The sequence below is a fragment of the Ruditapes philippinarum genome, unplaced genomic scaffold, assembly GCF_026571515.1.
Source record: "Ruditapes philippinarum isolate M1 unplaced genomic scaffold, ASM2657151v2 ctg693_1_1_1_1, whole genome shotgun sequence".
Lineage (NCBI taxonomy): Eukaryota > Metazoa > Mollusca > Bivalvia > Venerida > Veneridae > Ruditapes > Ruditapes philippinarum.
The window spans coordinates 611,691-631,139 of record NW_026865227.1 but is presented as its reverse complement, the minus strand read 5'-3'; the positions used below and the strand labels follow the sequence as shown (position 1 = coordinate 631,139).

The following is a 19,449-nucleotide window of genomic DNA, read 5'->3' as shown; positions in this document are numbered from 1 at the left end:
GTTTCATGCTTAATATCTTAGCTCTAGCTCTTCGGGTTCTTTAAAAGAAGATTTTTTAAGTTTACTATATGCATTTAGGGAAAATCAATGACCCCCTGGGGCGGGGCCAATTTTGACCCCAGGGCTTTTATTTGAACAAACTTGGTAGACACTCACTAGAAGATGTTTCATGCAAAATATCTAAGCTCTAGCTCTTTGGGTTTTTTAAAAGTAGATATTTAAAGTTTTTTTCTTTCGGTTGCCATGGCAACCAGTTTTTAATGGAATTTAAATTTTTGAACAACTTTGAAAGGGGTCCACCTAAGGATCATTTCTGTAAAGTTTGGTTGCAATTGGCCATGTAGTTTAGAAGGAGATGTTGTTTGAAAAATTTGATGCCATTTTTTGAAGGAGGCAAGACGCACGACGGACGCATAGTGATGACAAAAGCTCACCCTTGAGCACTTTGTGATCAGGTGAGCTAAAAAGTAAAAAAAAAACTCCATTATGGTAAAGATCATGACATAGGTTGTCATGGAAACTGCATGAGAAAATACTTAAGTTTATGTGATTTTGTTTTTCATTTCAAAGGGGAGATAATAAAATCCATGTTGCAGAGTCATGAACCTTGTCATAATTGTGTCATATAAGTAAAAAATACTAAAACAAATATACTGAGTGAGTCTGAAAAGATACATTCAGCAATGAAATCAATATTGTTAATTTAAAAAAACAGCAACAATTTTTATCTGACAGTCTGAGTTCAAAGTGTGGATAATTTTTTATAGCTACAAGAGTTATGTACCTTGTCATAGATTTTATTGTGGTAACAGAACAAGTATTTAAAGATTAAAATAAACTTTGCAAGCAGTAAAAAATAAAATTAATGAAGCAAGAAAATTGTAATTTAATCTTAACCCTTTCGCTGCCAGAGGGTTATTTATTTATTGATCACCTATTTGCAAGAAGGTTTTCTAAGAAATTACTATATTGTTAATTAATATTATTATTATTTGTTATTAGTATTATAATAATTATATATGTTTCCAAATCTGCTAGTATAATAATAATTATTGTCGACGGTATAATTATCTATATATTTATTACGATTATTATTATTATTATAATTATTATTATTATAATTATTATTATTATTACAGAATCGGCACACCTATTTGCCAGAAGGTTTTCTAAGAAATTACTATATTATTAATTAATACTATTATTATTTGTTATTAGTATTATAATAATTATATATGTTTCCAAATCTGCTAGTATAATAATAATTATTGTTGACGGTATAATTATCTATATATTTATTACGATTATTATTATTATTATAACTATTATTATTATTATTATTACAGAAATGGCAAAAGCCGTCCATATGGCAAATACGCCGAAAAATTATAGGGACGGCATATGCCATCCCTATGGGAGTGAAAGGGTTAATCTAATCGAAATAACAAAGATGCTTAACAGAAAAACTGTCAATATTGTACATAAGTTGACTGACAAGCTATAACTCAAAGTACAGGCAAACATGTGAAGAATGGTCTTTATGACATGTCAACGGTTCCATCAAGTGGCCTTTTCTGACAGGTGGTGACTGTATCAAGGAATTCTACAAAATGATTGTTCAGTAATGATAAAAATAAAATGTTGAGCTTAACATAAGGTAGACAATATATCTAATAAATAAACATTACAAAACATATAAACACTAACAATAACAATGACTAAAAAATAAATATCTAAAATTATTAAAGCTATATCTTTATTTGTTGATCAACCTCTGGCTGTTTTGACGTAAGACATTGACTCTCGTCATTCTCTACACTACCTCTGACGTCTACACCCAGCTCCGGATGATCACGTATAAATTCTGCTAATTTTGACGGGAAATCTGTCATCACACCTGTGGCCCCTATTTTAAAGGCACGGCTCCATTCTTCCTCTTCGTTCAACACCCACAGATACGTCTGAAATGTGTATATTCATAGTTTACATTAATCTGTACCAGCCATAAGACATACAAGAATATAAGTATCTATTACAACTTGGTCCTGATTGTTTTAAACATCATCATGTTGCATATAAATTTTATTTTCAAAGTTTCCTTTCATTAATACAACAAACTTTAAAAAAAATCTTGTAAACAGTCACATAACTTTCCAAAGGATTTTCTTCGTACTGTGAAAGTCTAACTGAAGATATTGGTATTTTTTTTGAGAAAAATATGAGTATGTACAAATAATTTACAAAATAGGTCACAGAAGGAGAAAAGAATATTTTATCAGAATATGACCATAAAACACATCTTGTTACCTGCTCATGACTCATAGCAAATTTGTTTTACCAGTATTTAACAAACATGTAGCCATAAACAAATAAGTTCAAATGCACACACAATGCAAATATATTATAAAGAAATAGGTGTAAATTTTGAAGGTGTTGCTTTAGAATACTGTAGCATTCCATTTCATAATGGAAGCCAGTTGACTGGAGCTAAGAGATGCATTGACTCCAGTAATTCAAACTCATTTAGTGGCCTCTTACGGTCACACAGGGATACACTGTGGCTGCAATTCTGATGCCTCAACCCATAAAGGCAACTCCTCCAATACAAGGTGCAGGTAAGCAATAAAATATTCAAATGAGCCGCGTCACGACAAAACCAACATAATGGGTTTGCGAATGGGTTTGCGACCAGCATGGATCCAGACCAGTCTGATCAGGATCCATGCTGTTCGCTTACAGCATGGATCCTGAGTAGACTGAACTGATAGCGAACAGGCTGGATCCTGATCAGACTGCTGGTCGCAAACCCACTATGTTGGTTTTGTCGTGACACGGCTCAAATGTATAAAGAACCTACAATATAAATTTCTTTCATAACCAACAAGGGGGAAGATTTCTACAAGATTAAGCTAAGCTTACCTGTATGCCTCGTTTGTTAAGGTGACTAAATAAAGCTGGCCGCATAATTAATCTATAATATAAAATAAACATGAATCATAACTCTTTGTTGTCTGATTTATTTAATATTACCATATCAATAATTAACAAAAGACCTTTTTTAATTTATCAAAGCATTTATATGGTTTGTATATACTTAATTTAAGTTTGATTGTGTAGGAAGCTTATTTCTTATAAACACATTCAAATCTGTTCCTAGAACCAACCAGTACTGAGCAGTGAGTGTAGTTTCTTGCCTAAGAAAACAAGAGCTTTGCAGCCCTTGACTGGTGTTTGAACCCATACAAACAGCAGTTCTAAGATTACTTGTCCAACGTGTTAACCACTGAGCCATGCCACCATTTAGTTAACCTGTACATTTGCCAAATTATGACTGTAAATGCCCCCAATATGAGGTGAAAACAATTTATCTAGTCATTAAAGGAAATTGTCAATAGGTTGTTCAATAGTTCAAATCTCTACAATTAAACAGGCATATTAACTTTGCTGTTTTACAAGTTTTCCAAAAACCAGTTTATTTGTCTTCATAAATAAAATAGAGAAAAACAGAATCCCTAAAGAAAGTCCAACACAACAAAATTGAAATGTTGCAGGCTCGGTTTGATTGAGCGGTTTATATACACTTGTCTGACTTGTACAAATTTTATCAAAAGCAAATCGATTTATTTGTTATCACCTTCTCCTTATATAAGCCTCATTTAACCCTTACCCTACATGGTTATGTTTATTTCTTAATTTAACGTACTCAGGTTTAAATTTTTCGAGACTTTTCGAGAAAAAAGTTACAATTTTGGGGATATTACGATAAAAATTCATTCAAGCAATAGTATGTAGTTTAGTCAGACAAGTCAGGTGTACAGGTTGGTTGGCTCTACACTATAAGGAAAGGCCGATTTCTAATCACTTCTGGTTTCTGCAGGGTGAAGGGTTTGGTAACAAAGTGATAATTATGTTTTTCAAACAATATAATGAACCACTATTATACTTACATATCCGCCATTCGTAAAAGTATTCTAAACTTTAATGACAGTTCTGTTGTCTTGTTCTTTCTACTGTGAGGGTCATAAAATAGAAATTATGTCAATTTCTTACAAAAAATCATTAACAATTAGATAATTACAACCAATTAACACACGGAAATTAACACTTAACCTGCTGGAAATAAAATTAATTGAGCCGTGTCATGGCAAAACCAACGTAATGCGTTTGCGACCAGCATGGATCCAGACCAGCCTGCGCATCCGCACAGTCTGATCAGGATCCATGCTGTTTGCTAGCAGTTTCTTTACTTGTTATAGGGTCTGTAAGCGAACAGCATGGATCCTGATCAGACTGCTCGGATGTGCAGGCTGGTCTGGATCCATGCTGGTCGCAAACCCATTATGTTGCTTTTGTCATGACACGGCTCAATTTGTTTTACCAACCAGTCTAGTCAGGCAAGCTTTCATATATGTGCCATCTGGTCAGACTCTATATTGTCAGCAGCTCAATTTTTGTATTTTTGATATTGAAATCCCTAAAACTTTGAATGGACTGTTCCAATTTCAATGCAGGGAATATCCATCATGCAATTTCAGCATGTTAAGGTTTAAATAAATTATCTTTTAACTAGAAGAATCTATAATTGTTTTCACTCCTTTTATTGATCAATTATTGCAGAATGTGTGCCTCAACAGCTTGTATCTTAAAATGAGAAAACATTTTTGGATATTCTAAAATATATACAAGTATTTTGTTAACAGGGAAATAACTTTATCAAAATGCAATGACGGGTTACATAACTTGGCATACTGAGCATTGTTGTAACCTTTCATATATCTAATGAGTTTCAAAACTCTACCTTTACTCCTTTATAATGTACTCCTTTATAACATATCGAAGAAAAACATTTGGAACAGATGGGACATGATAGGACTGGACAAAGTGTTTTCTTAGCCCTCTTGAAAATATAATAGTGTGGAGGTTATAAAAAACTAGTAACTAATTTATTGCTTACATATAATAATATATATAATAAACTGATTTCCTTTAAACAGACCGCCATGGAAATAAGGGTTTATTCTTTTTGTGATATCAATGGTGTTTGTGAGTATGTCATGGTTTTTGTTATGTTATGTCTCAGTCCATGTGTTATATTATCATGTATGTACATTATGCCAAAATCTTATCTTATCTTAATCTGTACCGAATAATATTTTTTTATTAAAACGAAGATTTAAACTTACTTTAAAATAATACTAGGCATTATTATTTCCAAGGTTGACTCATACAGTGGTACAAAGGGAAGTAATCCAGAGTAAAACAGTAACAATAATGTAAAACATCGTCTGAAGGAGAAAAACACTGGTATACCAGGATCCTGAAATGTATAAATATCATATCATTTTTATATCATAAAGTACAATGTACATGTTTTAACATTCCTGATATGTTATATGGTGCTGTTTAAACAGATATTCTTTGTTACTTCTGTTGGATTTAAAGTCCCCCAAACACAGTATAGGTCATATGGCAACTTTCCAGCTTTACTGGTGGAGGAAGACCTCAGGTGCCCCACCATGCATTATTTCAGGTACAAGCAGGCACATGGGTAGGTATAAACAGCTGTGGGCATGTAGAACACAAGCCCTTAAGTCTATAAAGTTAAATACAAGATAAATAATAAATGAGTATTCAATCTTTGAAGGGAATACTGTTAATCTATGATAGCTTATCAGAATGGACCGTTGTTTAACAGGTTAAAAGGCATAAACTCTGCCAAAAAAAGAATCTACGATTTTCTGCTCTTTTGAAATGGCATCTTATTTTGATAATATACACTGTTGACAGGACAGCCATGACAATTATTAAGTTCCACTTTTTTCCTTCAAAAAGTAAAGCTAAAAGTCAATTGCTCAGATATGACAATTCATTTTCCACATACTGTCTTAGAGGCAAATACATGGTACAGTGACATGTATATCTGTCATATGATATGCAAAAAAAGATTAAACATACACTTAAAATTTACCAATTTATTGAGAGCCTTGGTGGTTTCACTAAGCCGTCCTCCCCATATAGTAATATCTTCTCTGTGGAATTCTTTTATCAAATCATGCACCTTCAAGGCGAAGAAAATAAACATAGATAAGCAAAGAATATAAACATAGATTTTACTTTTTACATTTTGTAGAAAGAGCAACAAAATATCAAACTGTTGAGTTTGTATGAAGGGTCTATAGTTTATACTGATGGGAAAAAAATACTGAAATTTTACTGAATGAATATGTCCAGTTTCATATTTTTGGAACAGTCCATTATATATTTCTGGGGATATCATGATTAAAATAAGAATTAAGTAAGCCAACAGATAGAGCTTGACCTATTCTGGTGACAAAAGCTTATTACATTAGGTTCAAGCTACGTCAGGGTAAAATTTTCCCCATCTGTGAACTATTTCAGGCAAAAAAAGGTTAAAGATTGAAAAACTTATCTGAAAACAATTAATACACCTTTATTCAGCAGCACTTAATTGAAAACATCCTAAAAACAGGGACAGATTTTCTAAATAACTCATCTCTTGTCAAATTCCTTTTTCAAAAAGTCATGTTATAAAATCATGTTGCACATAAAATTGAATTGAATAAACAATACTTTTGTCTTCATAATAATGTTGAAGAAAATTAGGCTACCAAATTTTTCCAGCAAAAAAGCAGAAACAGAATGTTACCTTATGGAAAAGCTGTTCATTGTACAGTTTCACATCAATGTTAACAGGTGTTTGAGGAAAAGCAGTGAATAACTGACGAAGGGTCGGGATCTTTCTATCTTTGCCGCACTCTACCGTAAAACCTGTCAAATAAAAGTAGATACAGAACAACCTCGACAGAGCAATACCCTTTTGGGGTCATATTTTTTGGTTGTTGACAAGAGGTGTTGTTTAAGTGAGGTTTAATAATATCTGTCATATGTTGCGGTAAAGATTGGAATATCTGTCCAGAGGAGGGACCAGCCCATTGGGGTTTACACTGCAGATATGATATAAGCTTAATGACGTTTTTCAATTCTTTAACATAGTTAATCCTTAAAAATTAACATTTTTTTCCTTTCAGTAGAAAGGGCAAACATGAGTTTCATAAATTTACACTAAATCACTATATCTGTACTTATTGCCAAAGTGCAAAAGATGGCTCTTCTATTCACAATGGCCTATGAAAAAAAATTTGGAAACTGTATCAGAATGCCAAAATTAAAAGCTCTTGAACAGTAATGGTAATGAAATTTGAAAGGCATTCTTGGCACTTAATGTTTAAATTCCTTCAGACCCAAAATGATCAGTTCCATTCAAAGCAGGGTAAGTGCATTACACAAATGTAGCATTACACAAATGTAGCATTACACAAATGGAGCATTACACAAATGGAGCATTACACAAATGGAGCATAGGAAAGAAGGAAAAGTCTCTTTTACAAAGGTTAATCAATTTTCACTTACCTGGTCTGAAATCAACAGATAATACTGGCTTGTATTCGGGCAAGTCCTGTAATAATTGAACAATAAGAAAAGTATTAGTTACACATATAGAATAGTTATTTAAAAATATCTTATATGAGACATGGAGAATAAAGCATTTCCTATTAAATAATTCCATTGTTATTTTAAGTGCCCAATGTTGAGTGATGCATTCAAGCAAGAGCTGCTTAATTAAGAATTATCATTCCAACTTAGTTCATTTAACATGTGTTAATAAATGTTCCAAATAAGACAGCAAGAAGTTATCATGTGTTCAAAAAAAAAAAAAGACAGCAAGAAATTTTCATGTGTTTCAAATACAACAGCAAGAAATTCCAATGTGTTCCAATTACAACAGCAAGGGATTTACATGTGTTCGAAATAAGACAGCAATAATTTTTCATGTGTTCCAAATAAAACAGCAAGAAATTTTCATGTATTCCACAAACAACAAGGAAGGGTTTTATTAGTGTTCCATATAAGACTGTGAGAAAGGAGTTTTCATGTGTTCCAAATAAGACAGAATGCAATTTTCATGAATTCCAAACAAGACACAAAGAAAATTTCATGCATTCCCAATTAGAACGCACTAGACAAGCACTATTAGCATAAAATATTATTTATAACTCACTTTAAGATCAATATCAGAAATATTGATATCAGCCCCACATTTATTAAGTAAATGATGGTCATGTGACACCACTACCTCTCCGTCCTTCGTTAAATGACAGTCTATCTCTAACATCTGTGTACCGTGACTCAATGCACTAAAAGAGAATTATTTCATTCAGTATAAATATAGTTTATGCTTAAAACCCAATAATTAATTGGTGAATATGGTATTTATCTTTAATTCAAATGAATGGTTAATTTAGGAACAATTCCTGTGAAATAAAAGAAATATCATTTGAAATATGAAATGATATATTATTTCATAAACAAGAAAATAAAATTTACATGTCCTTGTTTATTTAGCTAAGGCAAAAATTCAATTCAACACATTAATGGAATGCTGAATTACTATGAAAAGATAAGCAACAAAACAGTTTATATACTCCGGCATTCAATATCTTCTATATGTAACTCAAGTAGGAAAAGGCAAACATTTCAAGAATTTTTTTCATGTTATAAGTTGAATCTTTGACATTTGTTTGGTTTATTTTTGGTTTTTTCCCCCCCCCGCACATTTTAACACATATTTCGGCAGTCAATCCATCTAAACAGGCTTTCCTGTATATAACTAGCAAGTGCATGTAATTATGTAATTTCACAGCATGATATCTTATAAATTCATTATATGAGACGCGTCACGACAAAACCAACATAACGGGTTTGCGACCAGCAGGGATCCAGACCAGCCTGCGCATCCGCGCAGTCTGATCAGGATCCATGCTGTTCGCTTACCAACTCTATTACAAGTAAAGAAACTGATAGCGAACAGCATGGATCCTGATCAGACTGCGCGGATGCGCAGGCTGGTCTGGATCCATGCTGGTCGCAAACGCATTATGTTGGTTTTGTCATGACTCGGCTCATTATCTTTGCAGTTAAATAATGACTTGATGAATTAACCAATCAGAGACTAGTGACCATTAGACTCAATGTCCGAGATGAATTTTCAGAGAGAAATCATGCCTGACCCAAAGAATGGACCAGTGATTCCTGTATTATTAATCTAATGCTCTCCCTATTGAACTGCGCAGGTGAACAGAACTTCAACATTTTAAAGAACATTATGTGTGAATTTAATGAGTGAATTATCAAACTTTTATTTATTGTTAAAAGCTTATGCCAAAACGTTTCTTCTTTCTTTCTACCAATTAAAAAGACACAAATTGCTAGTACATAAAAAAGTTCCTTATACTCAACTGTTTAAATGCCATCATGGTATTTTCACAATTTTCTCCAGCACCTTTAAACATAACAAAAAGTTTACTATTAACATTCTTATACAGAACAACCTCGACAGTGCAACACCCTTATAAAGATACAGTTTTTTGATTGTTGACAAGGGGTGTTGATGTAGAGAGGTTAATTATATTATGATACAATGACAATGCTCATGGTAATACATGTATTGCAGCTAGGGAATTATTTAAAATGTTAACTATGAATCGTTCAACACTGCATTTAAATATACAGGCATAATTATTTTTGCACTTCAGCAAAATAACTGATTACTGATTCCATAGTAGTCATACTGTAATTACAGTATAATTACTGATACCAAAGTGGTATCAAAATGAGTGCACTATAATTACTGATACCAAAGTGTTTACTCTGCAATTATTGATATCAAAGTGGTTACTCTGCAATTATTGATATCAAAGTGGTTACTCTGCAATTATTGATATCAAAGTGGTTACTCTGCAATTAATTATTCCATTATAGTGGTTACACTTTTATTACTGATTCCATAACTGTTATTACTGATTCCATAGCAGTTACACTGTAATTACTGAATCCATATTGGTTATACTGTAATAAGTGGTTATACTGTAATTACTGATTCCATAACTGTAATTACTGATTCCATAGTGGTTACATGTACATTGTAATTTCTAATACCAAAATGGTTACAATATAATTCTGATACCAAAGTGGTTACTCTGCAATTTAATACCGATACCAAAGTGATTACTCTGATCACTTCTGATACTCCAGCAGTTACACTGCAATTATCAACTGATATCAAAGTGGTTACAATAGTATATTTTGCCAATTAACAATTGCGCTTCATTTTCAGAGTAGTTTGTAGTGGTATATTTTCTCTATCGCTTTTGAAACATTTTGGTTAGTGTTAACAAGTTGATAGCCAATGAAACAAACCTTGATTTAACAGAAGGTAACTATCCTGCTAGTAGTCTTTGCCACTAGCATAGAGCCCTGCTAACCTGCATATCTAGACAGTCTGACAAATGCTGGCTTACCAACTTCATATTTTCATCTTGAAATCAAAATACCTGGTAATTAATATTGCCATTTTAAAGCCATAATAGGCAACCAAAAAATGGAACGTGGTCAAGCCCATGTAAGAGAACCTGCAGGTAAAGAATTAAAATAGTGATTTTAAAGCAAAAGCTTACCTCCTCTATGACTGATATGTACTGGTCTAAATTTCAGCTTCTTTTTCTTGTGGATGATGTTAGGAAACTTGAAAAGTAGAAGGGAGGTAACTATGTATCCACCAACTACAGTTGCTAATATTGCCATTCCGATAATGAGAGGAAAATCCATACACCTGGTGTCAAATACAAATAAATAAAACACAATTATATTATTGTTATACAAGTAATATGTAAATAAAAGATGAATTTTATTTGTTTTGTTTGGTTTAACCAACACAAAAAAGGTCATATGGCGCTGGAACAGGAATGATGATTTTGGCTTACCCCGGGTGTTACAAACTAAACCAATTAAGTCTCCTCTTACAATCACACAGAGATAAACCGTGGCTGCAATTCCGATGCCTAAACTGTTAAAGACAACCCCTCAGCCACAAGGGGTAAGAAGAATTGTAAGACATAAATTTTAAGATATGTTTATCATTGAAGTCAAACAAACTATGTGATCACCAAGGGCATGATTTATAAAACTTTTTTAAAGTCCATAAGTTCCGGGCATTGTAGTACGTTTTACACTAGAAGAATTTGTATGAATATATATCGGAAAACATCACTACATGTACATTGATAATTAACTAGAACTCCGCGAGTCGGATTTGTCGCCTTGTGAACAATATAGTTTAGGAGAAATGGCCAGGACAAAAACGAAATATGAAAATTAACAAAGGGTAATAACTCAAAAAATAAGAAATGCAGAGCAGCAGTTTCTGTGCACTGCACTTCTTATCAATAAGATCTATCATCCTATGAAGTTTCAAGTCTATAGCTTTTATAATTTATGAGAAATGGCCTGGACAAAAATAAAGTATGAAACTTAACAAAGGGCAATTACTCAAAAAATAAGAAATGCAGAGTACCGGTTCTTGTGCACTGCACTTCTTCTTAATGAGATCTATCATTCTTAATGAGATCTATCATCCTATCAAGTTTAAAGTCCATAGTTTTTATACTTTAGGAGGAATGGCCCGGACAAAAATAAAGTATGAAAATTAACAAAGGGCAATAACTCAAAAATTAAGAAGTGCAGAGTACCGGTTCTTGTGAACTGCACTTCAGGTCATTATGAGAAGTATGCATACCAAGTTTGAAGTCAATCCGACTTATAATGACTGACTTATGCTCTGGACAAGCTTAAGGGCCCCGATGCCAACACCGACAACAATGCCGACACCACCGACGAAAGTAACCCCTATATGTCGCCTTTTTCAAGGCGACACAAAAAGCATGTTAAATATGTAAAAGAGGTCACTCTTACATGTAAAAGAATAAATAACCTACAGTGAGTATATGGATTTTTTTGAATAAAGAAATGAAAACAAGGCTAGACGGAGTACAATACAATATGGATATGATATGAATTTTTGGACTCAGAAATGAAAACAAAGCAAACAGATAAGATGGGACTCAATATTGATTTTTATTTGGAGATCACATGCAGCAAATGCTCGAAGTTAATTGGTTTCATTTTCCAAGGTGTAATAATATGCTCAATTTATTATTTTCTTCTTCTTTAAAAAATTGCAGAAAATTATGTGATAACTCATCACTGTAACACTCTATTCTTTCAGCAATTGAACAGTTGTATAAAAACAATTTTAATTAACCCATAGCTTGCCGGTTGCAACTGAATTTAGCTAGCATGCAAACTGAGCAGACTAAGATCATTACCTGCACTGTTTGCTATCCAATTTGTACTTATTTTGAGATTTTCCCTAAACACAATGAAAAGTTCTGTCCACATTGAAAGAAAGATAGACAAGTCATGGTATTTACCATGGTAAGGGTTAATATTCAATTCTCCTTATCAATATCTTCAAGAACTTAATATATATTAATCAGAAACAAAAGCATTTTTTTTCTTTCTTTTTATTTTTTTTTTGAACACATAATAACAAATAATTTATTAATCTCTACATAATGAGTATATAAAATACAAATTATACCCAAAACAAGTATAAACAATGTAAACACAAAAATGTTATTATGAAACAGCAAAGTATGTACAAATAATTATGATATATACAAATGTGACAGACTTGTAATGTACATTTTTAAATGCATGCTTACACATTACAATGCCTTATATTTCTTTAAAAAACAACATAATACATTGATGATATCAATAATATTTACACGAAGCAAGTCTCTATTGCACATTGTTCTTTTCTTGCTAATAACCACGGCTAAATATTTTTACATTTTAATATTTTTACATGTCCATTTCACATGAGATCTCAACATTTCCCTTATAAACACTTCTATGTCCATCTCTGACAGATTTTATTCCTTTCCAAGCGTAGTCGTACCTTCTCTGAGCTTGTCTCACTTTCATTTTTGACTTGTCTCCCTTTAGTAACATTCTACGTACATGTATACTACAGTCTTTTGTTACCAAATCGTCAATTTGCTTGCGGATGTCTTTTCGTCCAAACAGTTTGCTTTCCCAGTTAGAACTGGATGTAAATCCTCGACACACTTTACTGTATGTTACATTCTTTCTGCCATTTCTGGCAAATGCATTTGTTTGAACCCCAATTTCATAAAATGCCGGAACTTTTGTTTTCCCGCCAAAAATTGTCTTGGCTCTATACCCATGACCACATCCTTTCCTTTTGCAACTGACATCACTTGCAATTTGTGTGTTAGTGTCTGAAAAAACTTTCTGCTTTGGATAAACAACAACCTGCCATTTTGACCATTTCATTTCCCTTAAAAGGAAGTTATTTTCAGGGACATTTTCCCTTCTGAGTTTTGGCAAATATTTTTCCATGTACGAGGGTTGATCAATATATTCATGGACACTATTAATAACTTAATAATTAATCAAGATATTATAAAGATTTTTTGCTATTTAGGAGAAGAATTTAATACTATTCAAATATATTGTGATTTTTTAAAAACAAATTTCATTTTGTTCATTATATGTATCGCCATAGCAACCCTATACCGTACGAACGCCACAGCTCAAAAAAAAGTTATATTTACCATTTTGAAATACTTAAAAAATGTCCTTATTTTGGCGTGCTTCTTTAAAATATGAAAATGACGGCAACGTTCTTTCATATCGTTTATAGAACATTAAAAAAAGCAAGCGTCGCTACTATTTCTTTTGTTTGTTGGAGATGTTAATGGAGACAGGGGTGTGTCACCAGAGAGGAGCACGACGTTGTTGGAGCAGAGGGCAGTAATTAAGTTCTGTGTAAATCTTGGTATGACGCCAAAGCAAACTAAAGAAAACATGGAAATTGTATCTGGAACAAAAAAAGTGTCTTATTCGTTAGTTTATAAGTGACACATACACTTCTGTGAGGGTAGAGAAGAACTTCAAGATGATAAGAGATGCGGCAGACCAATTAAAACTTGTTGCGATGCGAACGTTATGCGAGTGAAATTGAAGGCAGAGTTAAAGGGACACAAGTTAACCGGGTTCCATGATTTGCAGTCCATAGCATTGTCTGTGTTGCGTTCATTTGATACTTCATTGTATAAGAACATTTTCAGTCGGTGGGTACACAGGCATGAACGATGTGTAAAAGTTGGTGCTGCATTGTTTTTGAGAAGATGTAACGCCGACGTCACGACGTAACGTAAGTTGCAAATGAGCTGCGGCGATCAGCTTTACATGTATTTCTTAAAACTGTCATTTTGGATAAAATATATGGATTATTTATCTGAAACTTACACATCAAATTGATAAATAATTGAATAAATGTCACATATAATTATATTAACTTTCCTTCCTCAAAAAAACAATTTATGGAGTGTGTCCACGAATTTATTGATCAACCCTCGTATTTCTTGTGGGCAGGTACTGCTTTCACCTTCTTAATGCTAGCAGGCGATTTCTCCACAGCTTTAAGAACAGGCTTCGCTCCTTTTGCATTTACTTTCTTTGCCACTTTCACCCCCCCTTTTCCAAGCTTTTTTGCTGGTTCTATGCTACTTTCAGACCGTGTATCAGGAGCTGTATCTATTTTGTCTCTAAGATCTCCAAACAATTTATGCAAGTCTTTATTTATGTTTGAAGAACGAGCCCTTACTTCTTTCTCGTAATTGAAAAACAGGTCATCCCCTCTTTCTTTGTAGCAGACCGTCATCAGGAAATCGAAAATGTTTTTAAAGTCACTTAATTTTAAATGTTGACCATCAGTGCGGCGAGCAATTTCCGAATAAAACTTGTCAGCATTATAGGTATGGCATTGTACAGAGTAAATTCGAACACCAATTTTTCCCAATTCATCTGCTTCAACTCTCCAATCTAACTTTAACTTGTTATCAGGATAATTTGGCTCATGGGGATTGCAGTCACCGATCATGACAAGTGCCCTTTGTGACCCTGGTGTCCATGAGAGTTTGGTGCGCACCTCATGTAGAACAAGTTCATAGCATTCGTCTGAATCCCCGCCACCAGTCGAGCTGACGTTTTGGGCAAAATCTACAAGTTTTGTTACATCATCCGTGAAGTCCACAAATTTTGTGATGTAATTGTGCCGGTCGCAATAGTCTCCATGTGCAAAGATCGCCATTTTAATGCCGGGGATATCAGCCTGAAGTCTCTGAGCCATGTCCGCGATTCTCCCGCGTACCTCGTTCAAACATGAGCTCATACTGCCCGTTGTGTCAAAGGAGAAAACAATCTCCATTGGTCCATTTGGTAAAGCCATTTCTATATAGTGAATTCTGAAATGATAAAAAAATTCTTACTAAAACATTCATTCTTCAATAATGAAACAATTGATAACATTCCTTTTAATCAGTTGAAATTGAAAATATTATTTACTTCCTAAATCAATTAACATGTTACTCTTCCAAAAAAAAAAAAAAAATTAAAATCAGCAGTAGAAGTAGTTGATTTACAGCAGTTATACTTTTTTTTTCAGTTTTGATTTAGCTTTTAAGTATTTACCTTGTCAAATATAAAGGTAGACAAATCTTGGAAGATTATTTCTCAAAGCTTCTCTGTAAGAGTTATCTTTATCAGTTTGCTCTATCGCAAGGTGTATGAAATAAACCGATAGTGGTGTAGTATTTATACAGTATTGAAGACTACCACACAGACATGTTTGCAACATGTTTATTTGTTTATCTGTCCACTGAGCATGCTCATGACCTGGCTATAAATAGACATTACCATACATCCAATACCGCTAAAAATAGCAATACATGTAACTGTTATGTAGCATAAAAATAGAACATGAAAATAAAAGTAGTTAAATGGGGAAAAGGAATTAAATAAATTTAAAGAACTGTGCCAGCCCTTTTTAAGAATCAACACCTAACAATTACTTGAATTTGAAGTTACAAACACAAGCACAAAAGCAAAAGTTATAATCAATTCATTATCTTTGACTTTATCAAATTGACTTTCAATTTTATATACATGTATAAGTACATGTATATATACATGTATATAGACAACTCAACATGATATAGATCAAACTCTATAATTATACACCATGCTGGTGTCTGATATTACAAAATTTATCGTACAAGGATAAGAAAAAAAGACGAGGCTCTGCCGAGGTGTCTGATAAATCAGAGGGTGAATGATGAAGCTAAATTTATCAGGCATGCACTTAATCAACAGAAATCAACGAAATGACATGATGAAAATATATTTCAAACTATACATTGTATCTTTTAAAATATAATTAATATGTGGATTTATAATGATGGGATTATTAATAAAACACTAACAAAAATTTATTTCTTTTGACTACCTGCTTTTATATTTACAGACTAATCAACCCATTACCTGTCTATAAAAGGGTATATCTAATGAATTTATCAACAGCAAAAAAAAAATTACTTCCCAAATCTTACGGATTCTCAAAAGAGTTGTAAAAGTCTCTATATAAACTTGGAAGTAAATAAAATAAAATGATCAGGAACAAATTATCATGTAAATATGTAGCTATTTTAAAAAAGATTTTAACAGGTTAGGAAGTGGCATGTATACACTTTTAAGCCATATACTAACATATTTCTTTTATACATGCATTTTGAAAGTGTTTTTTTTTCAAAATTGGAACAAAATCTTTTGCAGCAGTTATATAGCTTTATACACTTGTTGATAACTACAGCCAACACACACAGTCAGGGAATTTAAGGTTTTGAATTTACTAGCCCGAATTCCAGTTTTGAATTTATTCTACTATATATTTAACTTAATTTTCTTAAATTTTCACTGGCCTGAACTAATTTTCGAAGGCCATGGGCCACCGGGCCAGTGCTAAATTCGATGACTGCACACGGCAGACAACAGTCATGCGGTCACAAAAATCTCATTTCATCATAGGTATTTTTCGGAATATTCAAATGACAAAAATTAAATCACTGTTAAACAAAATTTTATCCCCTTGTACATAAGAAAAATCTGGCATTTTCTGGGGCCCAGAATTTCAGATTTTTCTCAACATATACCATCTCTGTAAAAGAGAATCAATTAGAAAATCTAGACTTAAGTTACTACTTAATTTGATTGAATTTCAAGTTCCTGTGATGGCTTATACCTTCAGATCCAATTTCACAATACACTGTGTAACTGAGCACTATAGTGCTTAGATGAAGTAAAAAGTTTAATTGGAAATGGTTATTTATTATGGACTTTAACCATAAGCATCAGTTTACTTGTACATTATGTACACAGTACTACACTTCATGACAGACAAATTATTATACAATGATGAATCATGCAATTATTATTAAGTTCCATCATTAGAGTTGTATTGACAATATGTCAAGCACCTAGCTAGTCCAATATATCAGATGTTATGGGCTTGTTATAGTTTATGTCGGTCAAGCCCGACAGAAGCAAAAATATCTCAAAGCAACGTCATATTTATACTATAGGACTAGAACCTACCTTAGCTAGAGGGAGTCAGATCTGCACAATAGTAAACAGATTCAGGGTGCACATTTTTATCTCTGTAATTATACCAAACAGTAATTTTCAATCATTCAGTTTATTTTTAAACTTAAGAATAACCAATAAACTTAGAAGAATACATTCAATAATCAACAGCATACCTACCTTACCTTGGCTTGATATAAATCACAATTTGTCTTTCTAAACAATAAAAAACACGCGGAAACACAAATCCCGGTGAATTATGTACAAGAAAATGATAAGAATACACTATGATACATTATGAAAGTAGAACGCATACTTAAAATCGATCAGAATCTGGAACACATTAGTCAAGTCGCGAAATTACATGACAAACAAAGTAAAATATCCGATAGAAATTTCTTAAAATATGACGGACGATATTTAAAACAGATTTTCATAAAACAATACCATTAAACCATTAAAGACTAGTTTTCTGCAGGTCCCACGACTTCATTCATTCGCCGACCTCTCGTTTATTTATTTACTTTGACATGACCTTTGCACTCATAGCAATCGCAACATTTCGGCCATTTCCGTCAGTCGTTCTTTTCGGCTTTCTCCATCAAACTTTTTACGCGGCTAACAGCAGTGCTTGCAGCATATATCAAAATCAGTAAAATAATACATTTTCTGAAAGCTTATATATTTGTTAATGGCTGCAGGTAAAAACATTTACAGTTCCCATTTAAATTGAGAAATTTAATACAAAAATTAGTACAATTTATTTTATAACAATATAATATAACGAATAAGTGGATTTCAAATCATAAGTTGAATGATTACAAATATTGAAATAGGAATACTTACTACAGTCCTTACAAAAAACAGATGTAAATTAAAAAAAGTAAGGTAGATGTAATAAAAGCTTAATTTAGTGTTTATTCAAAAATTCTACACATTAACATGACTTTAATTACAGTTTATTAAACTCACGATATTAAAACCATATTAGGCCTATATCTAAAAGCATTTTACAAATATTTGAAATTCCTTTCTTTAATTATAGCAATGCTAGGGTGAGATCTATGTAATAATCACAATCTTGGCCCCATTGACTCTGCTACTTTAGTAAAGAAACTAATCAAACTATTAAAGAAAATTTTCAAATTCAATTCAATTCCCGGTACTTATTGTACAGAGAATAGAGACCGGCCGTGTCTTTATGCCACGCCAGTTTTTCTCATACTTTTACGCACTACAGAATAATGAATAACGACAATTTTACATGGAAATTGCACGATAAATATTTGGCATACGCTCAATCCATATTGCAAAAACTTAGCAAAAAAATCACACTTTTTTAGAATTGAAATTTATCATCATAATCACCCCAAATATCATCATCATCGTTGTCTCCTCCTCATCGTCATCTTTGTAATCACCGCTGATTCATAAATCATTTAAATAATTTGTCAATCAATTTCTGAAAAATTGGTAATCATGCACTGTGTTGGTTATCCAGGAAAGGTAGTTACACGGGGGAGGAACTGTTACACGAGGGATGGAATTCTTATTATATCTTGTCACGTGTTCTTGTGAAAAATGGCCTATGAAATAGTTTTTAACACATAATGCAAGATGTAACGCAAGCTTAATCATTAATGTTTAATTTAGCACCACAATACTCAATTTTTAAAGATGAAAATTATCATTTTTGACAAGTTATCATAAGAACTCCATCCTTCGTGTAACCGTTCCTCCCCCGTGAGTTAGGTGCACGTCGATGTGTTAAAATCAGTGTAAAAAAACAAAACGAAAAAAAAACAAAAAAAATCAACATCATATTTATGATCATTATCACACAATTATAACCATCATCCCAACCTGCGTTCCAAACATCATCAACAGCACCCTAACAAAAGGACTAGCACTAGTTTTTTCAAGAAAAAACTTGAATTCAATGTGAAATTGTTGTTTTGCGTAATCATTTCTAGAATTATATCATAAGGCATAGGTTAAGAAACTCCGCAAAAGATTAATATA

At 32.7% G+C, this 19,449-nt stretch overlaps 2 protein-coding genes across 2 annotated transcripts; both read right to left on the bottom strand.

Annotated features, from left to right (window-relative positions):
• Positions 1-1,169: 1,169 nt before the first annotated feature.
• Positions 1,170-18,012, bottom strand: LOC132728271 (lysophospholipase D GDPD1-like). The gene is made up of 11 exons (XM_060713888.1): positions 17,875-18,012; positions 10,536-10,690; positions 9,319-9,361; positions 8,081-8,216; positions 7,432-7,477; positions 6,668-6,789; positions 5,969-6,058; positions 5,184-5,317; positions 3,948-4,010; positions 2,920-2,971; positions 1,170-1,961 (listed from the first exon to the last, which is right to left on the bottom strand). The coding sequence occupies exons 2-11, from the start codon at positions 10,684-10,686 to the stop codon at positions 1,749-1,751; spliced, it is 1,050 nt and encodes a 349-aa protein (XP_060569871.1). The 5' UTR covers positions 10,687-10,690; positions 17,875-18,012; the 3' UTR covers positions 1,170-1,748.
• On the bottom strand, positions 13,341-17,106 carry LOC132728284 (uncharacterized). The gene is made up of 2 exons (XM_060713906.1): positions 15,481-17,106; positions 13,341-15,254 (listed from the first exon to the last, which is right to left on the bottom strand). The coding sequence occupies exon 2, from the start codon at positions 15,236-15,238 to the stop codon at positions 14,357-14,359; it is 882 nt and encodes a 293-aa protein (XP_060569889.1). The 5' UTR covers positions 15,239-15,254; positions 15,481-17,106; the 3' UTR covers positions 13,341-14,356.
• Positions 18,013-19,449: the final 1,437 nt, after the last annotated feature.

What these genes read in the sequence shown, in the direction of transcription:
- LOC132728271 (XM_060713888.1), bottom strand. Translation starts at nt 10,686, where the DNA reads ATGGATTTTCCTCTCATTATCGGAATGGCAATATTAGCAACTGTAGTT. An exon ending in ACATATCAGTCATAGAGGAG is followed by an intron (nt 9,362 to 10,535) that starts GTAAGCTTTTGC and finishes TTATGTTTAAAG; the next exon opens with GTGCTGGAGAAAATTGTGAA. An exon ending in CCAAGGCTCTCAATAAATTG is followed by an intron (nt 5,318 to 5,968) that starts GTAAATTTTAAG and finishes TATACATTTCAG; the next exon opens with GATCCTGGTATACCAGTGTT.
- LOC132728284 (XM_060713906.1), bottom strand. Translation starts at nt 15,238, where the DNA reads ATGGCTTTACCAAATGGACCAATGGAGATTGTTTTCTCCTTTGACACA.